At 34.5% G+C, this 6,000-nt stretch overlaps 1 protein-coding gene across 1 annotated transcript in view; it reads left to right on the top strand.

The window, feature by feature from the left end:
* Positions 1 to 6,000, top strand: part of ARMC4 (armadillo repeat containing 4) — a 136,113-nt gene that overhangs the window by 74,439 nt on the left and 55,674 nt on the right. The window contains exon 15 of the mRNA XM_025041257.1: positions 3,318 to 3,432. Coding sequence (XP_024897025.1) covers positions 3,318 to 3,432 — 115 coding nt within the window. The remainder of the gene's footprint in view (positions 1 to 3,317; positions 3,433 to 6,000) is intronic.

The raw sequence follows: 6,000 nt of genomic DNA, 5'->3' as shown, positions 1-6,000 counted from the left end.
CATGGAGATTACACAATAACTGAGGTCATAAACAGCATACATACATGACCACAACAAAGCAAAGCAATGCGTTATAAGTGCCAGAAAAGGGGACAGCAAAACTCACAAGAAGCTTAAAGGAGGAAGAAACCAAAGGATTTGTGGGAGAGGTTTTGTTTTTAAAACTGTGACCTTAAAAGATGGGTTATTATAACAAAAGATGGCAATGGCATGGGCAAAGGCTTATAGTTGGGAGAATTTCTGTGGCTTGTGAGTCAACCGGTGTCTCCTGTATGTGTTCGCAGGGAACTCTATGACACATCAATTGTAGCATTTATTATAATACATTATAATGATCTCTTTATCTCCCTTAGTAGACTCTAGGTTCCTGAAAGACAATTGAAATCCTCATTATTTGCAGATTTTGTATTTGTGAATTCGTATCCCTGCTAAAATTTATTTGTAACCCCTAAATCAATGCTTAGAGCATATTCACCATCAATCTTGGACATGCGCAAAGCAGTGAAAAATTTGAGTCACCTGGTACACGTTTCCAGCTGAGATTGAAGAAGGCCACTATCTGCCTTCTTGTTTCAGCTCATACTGTAAACAAGTGTCCATTTCATGGTCTATTTAGCACCCTGTTACTCACATTTGTGTGCTTCAAGCTGGTGATTTTACTGTTAAAAATGGCCCCGAAGCAGAGTGCTGCCGCGCTGTCTAGTCTATGGTTCCTAAGCACACGAAAGCTGGATGCACCTGGCGGAGAAAATGTGTGTTGGCTTCATAGTGCTATTGGCCCTGGGTTCCATGTCAATGAATCAACCACGTGTTTTAAATAAGGTGCCTTTAAACAGAAACACACAAAACAAGGTTATATATCGATGAGTTGATGAAAATGTTCTGACTAGAGGCCCTCAGAGACAAAATTTTATATTTCTCCTAGGAACGTGGTTCAGTATTTACTAATTCACTGTTTGCAGCAACTTTACAGAATATAACTACCCCCAGTAGCAAGAATTGACTGTATCTGTTATTTCTGTTTGCTTAGCACTTATTGTTTAGTAGATGGCCAAAGAGTTTTATTAGAGAATGTCTACATATAGGGAATTGGGAGGAATACAGCAGCTCCTTGGACATGTTGAATACAGAGTTCAAGAATTGAAGTTTTAATACACTGCAGGTGATGGGAAGCCCTTGGAGACTTTCTCCTGGGGGTGATCTTTCTGTGTTGATTGAACGTGCTGTGTGGTGTGATGAACAGAATGAATATCCCTGGGGTCCTGCCCTCAAGGAGTTACTGCAAAAGCTCAGAAGGTCCTTTAAGAAGATGAATTTCACAGGTATATCTAGGATGGATTGGAACTGAGAGAAATTGAAGATACAAAACCAAGTTTTGTAGCCACAGCAGCAGTCCTGATATGAAGTAGTAAAGACCAGGATTAGTAGGTGCTGCAGGGAGAACGGAGGACTTGGGGAGGGGATACTCGAGTTATTGTGAAGTAAACATTAGTGGTCAGCGAGTTGATACAGGGGATGAGGAAGATGGAAGTGGAAGGGACAAAACTAAACTCTGAAGTTGGCTACCCCTGACTTTGTTAGTTCCTGTGTTTGAAAATGTTTTCTGAAAATATTTTCCTCCTCTAAGGTTATTTATTACTCTGTGATGTGCTGAGTTATTTTATGACATCAGTAATGGGGTTAAAATGCTCATCCTATGTAACTAAGTAGCTAATGAATTGCCTTGGGTTTGGGGTGAGGGTTGGGGACAGTAGATCTCGTTTTATAATTAATAGTGAGTGTTTATAGTTAGTTGTGAAATTTTGCATGGGGAGGAGGTCCAGCATTGAGTTATCCTTTTTATTTTAAACTGAAAATGTGTGCCATCTGAATGACTTGCACTCTAATGAAAAGTTATATCCAGCATTGTATAGATATTACTAATGCAAATGTTACTGCTACATTCGTGAGAGGGTAAGACAGACCTGTCATTCATTGAGAAATTATGTGCGGAAAAATAGAGACCCAAGGAGCAGAATCAGTTATGTTTTCAGTGGCATATGTAAAGCAGTAAGCTTAAGTTTATAAAGTAAATCTTTTGCTGTGAAGTGTTCAGTATCTCTCTTTACAGCTTCCATAAATTGAGAAATAAAACTTTGTTTTCTCTCAGCATGATATTGACAAAACTTCAGGTTTCAAAAGTATTTAGTTAAACTTTGGGTTAAAACACTTTGTCAATGCATTTTTTTCTTATTATAAGTTATTTTTTAAAGAAAGAGTTTATATCTTACTATACTCTATTTGCAATTACCAATTGTTTTATACAGTTATGCAGAAATGACATCCTACTTGGAACCTTTGGAATAATACTTTTTTTTCTGGCAAACTCATCTCAGCTAATCAAGAAATAAAGATGTTTTTATGTTGACTTTCAGAAAGAATTTGAATGGCATTTTAAGCTAGCAGTATTTGTTCTGTCCGTGGCTAAAAACTACATGTGTTTAACGCAATTTGAGATTAAAAAAATCAAAGAAATTTTGATGTTCTTTATCTTTTCTCATCTGCTTTGAGTTTAACATATCTTTCTGAACAAAACCATGTTTGTAAATGATATTAAGTTTTGTTTGGCCTTCTTCTCAACTGCAAGCACTCAGTGGACGTTAATTTGAGGTTCTGCTCCCTGGACTGATTGATGTATAAACAGAAGACAGATGGTGTAGAGATGACTCTGATGATAATTCATTTTTCAGCTAGTCATGAAGATATTTTGATTACAGAGTGTTTAAGTAATTATAACACAGTCGGAGCACATGGAAAACAAGTTACGTGTTATTCGTGCCCAACAAAGGATGCACTGTGGTGTAATGATTTTAATTCCTAATACTAGATTAGGACTGGCGGAGTTTAAAATATGTCATACAGTAAGGTAAGTCAATTAAACATAGACCAAATAAAAAAGGTAACTGCAGAGTTGTGAGGCATAAATATTTGTTTTGGGAAATATTTAGATGTTACTATATGAAAGAAACTAGTATTTTTACATCTAGCTAACAGTCTGTGTACAGCTAATTAAAAAATTACATGGCTTGACTTTAAGTTTATGTGAATCATAATTATCATGGAGCTTGCTTTCCGTGTCATGAATTTAAAATTGAAATCAGAGCACTCACAATTCAACGGCATGTTATATCCTTGCTGTTGTTGAAGTTAAAAAAAAAAAAAAAGCCAAATGTCAAAAGGAGAAAAAACAATTAGAATTGTGTGAATAGATAGGCCATTTAAATTTTCATTTTCATGTGCTAATCACAGTTTATACCTCTATTTTGGTTTCACAATAGGATCATTGATCGCTTAGATGGAGTTCGTTTGTTGTGGTCCCTGCTGAAAAATCCTCACCCAGACGTTAAGGCCAGTGCAGCTTGGGCTCTTTGTCCCTGCATCCAAAATGCTAAGGTAATAGACTGCAGATCAATTGATTCTAGAATTTCTAATACCATATTGAATAACGCATCACAGGTCACTAATCGCTTTTGGCTTATTTTTGGTCAGATTTATCTGGTGGAAAAGAGTGCTTAACACTTGTGCCAAAATAATTTTTGAGCAATGTCTTTTCCTAGTCAGTTTTTCAATGCCAACTGAAACTAGGCAGCAGTTATTACCAGGTTCTGCCTGGCTGGTGCAATTGAAATGAGTACTCCAGGTAAATCAAGATGAAGAAGTTGACTGTTCTTATCTCTTGAATGATAAGAAAATTGACTGCATATTGGCTACTTTCAGAAGCACAAGACTGCTTCTATTTTATTTATAGCCTCAAATGTGGCAGGGAGAGATCACTACATTTTTTTGTTACCTTGAAAAAGTCACTTAATTTCACAAATCTTACTTTTCTTATGTGCAATAAAGATGATATAAAACCTATGGATGAAATATTTTCATAAGAACAAAGACTGAACTAAAAGTTGCTGAAGACTTAGCTCTTCATTTATAAATTTTATTATCTTTAAAGATCTCTTTTCAGCCTATATCTGTTAACTTTACTTAAAATTCTTTGCTATAGGTTTAGAGATTTCCCTTTAAGATCCTTGTTGCTAGAGGTATTTCTCTTTGTTGAACATTTTTTATCTAAAGAATTTAATTCCTATAATAAATTTAATGCAATTCTAAATATCATCCTAAATATTTTTGACTAGAAATAATCTTTTGTAAAAAGTGAATTGCGATATATACTAATATAATCTATGACTTTTCTGGACAGTCATAGATTAAGAAAGGGTTTCTGGAAATAAAAATATATTTGGCAAAACAGTAAATTTAGTAGAAGAGACAAATACCAGATTGGGTATGACTGAGTATTATCTGGAAGATAAAGTCTAGTAAATGGAAAGGTAAAAAAAAAAGTAAAAAGGAAATATGTCATGAAAACACCAGAAAGAAACAGAGCAATTGAAAAGAAGAACTAGCCATTTAAAAAAATGGTGGGTAGTGGGGAAGTCTCTGTAAACTGAAGCTCTGAAGAAAGATTATAGTCTTCACTTGATCTTAGCCAAAAGGCCAAAAATGATGTGATTATAGTCATCAGATCGAAAAGACCCACTTAGTACAAAGCAGGAAAAACAAAGTTATCTATACGCAACATAAATTAAAATGCGATGTTTTCAGAAACTAAAGGAAAGGAAAAACTTACAAAGAACAAGAATCATACCAGTATTAGACTTAACATTGTTCACAATAAATTCTAAAACAAAATTAAACAAAGCCTTTACTGTCCTTAGTGGAAAATCTTTTTATCCCAGAATTCTATATCCTGCAAAACTAGCATTCAAGTGAGTGTAGAGTAAGGACAGAATAATGACATTTTTTTCTTTTAGAATTGTGAAGATTCAGGAAATTTATCCTCTATGAATCTTTTCTTAAAAAAAAAAAAAAAAAAAAATTAGAATATCTTCCAACAAAACGAAAGATTCTAAGAAAAAGAGTAAAATGAATTACAGAAACAATAATTACCATAAAATAATTGGAATCTATAGTTAAATGTGAATTTGTGTTGATAATATGTCTTTCAAATTATTAAGAAAGAATTTTTTTTAAATAATGGCATAAAATAAAAGCAGATAATATTATCATATTAACTATCTGAATCTAAACTATCAGATGATTCAGAAAACATGTTAGGTAGTGGAAGGTAATAGGTAAAAATATATAAAGGTCTTTAATTTTCCAGGAAAAGGGTGTTATAGATACTGCTTAATTGTCAATCATCATTAAAAATATAAATTTAAATACAGAAGTTAATATTTTCATTGGCAAGATACCATTTTGTGTAGATAACATTTCTACTTAGTGCTTTTATTATGTACAAATTATATCCTTTATTATGATGGACTTCAACTCCAAATCTACCTACTTATCTATTACTGATATTAAAAGGGCCAACTGGTCTCCTATGCTAGCTACCTAAACTGAACCACACTCAGACTTTAAACACAACACAACCTGTCTTTAGCTCGTGGACCCAAGGCCTAGACTAGATCCACGACTCCATGAAGAGCTCCTGCTCGTTCCATTGCTCACCTGCCCTCTGCATGCTCTCTATTCCCACCAACTTAGTATCTTTGAATTCTTCTCAAGAAACAAAAATAACTTCAGCTCCCTTCTTCTCACTCCTGAGGGAAAGACAGAGTCATGAAGAAAAGAAATCTTTCCCATGTTCACTTCATTTCCAAGAAGATTTTTCCCGGGTGATCGCTTTGTGAAGAAAAATCCCTATTGCTTTAGAAAATAATGGATGTCCTAAAAGTCTTAGTGCTGTTTTAAGATTTGAGACCTTCAAAGATGTAAATACTACAAACTTTAGAAAATGTATTCAGTGTACCACTCTGGGGTGGGGGATATTTTTAAAATGTCTTTGATACATACCGTTGTGTGTGCCATACAGTGGGATAACATTATGCTGATAATGGGGAGGCGATGCGTGTGTGCACATAGGGATATGTGGGAAATTTCAATACCTTCTGCTCATTT

This window comes from Pteropus alecto, unplaced genomic scaffold, assembly GCF_000325575.1.
Source record: "Pteropus alecto unplaced genomic scaffold, ASM32557v1 scaffold269, whole genome shotgun sequence".
NCBI lineage: Eukaryota > Metazoa > Chordata > Mammalia > Chiroptera > Pteropodidae > Pteropus > Pteropus alecto.
The sequence above is the reverse complement of the archived record's forward strand: the minus strand, read 5'-3'. Positions and strand labels throughout refer to the sequence as shown.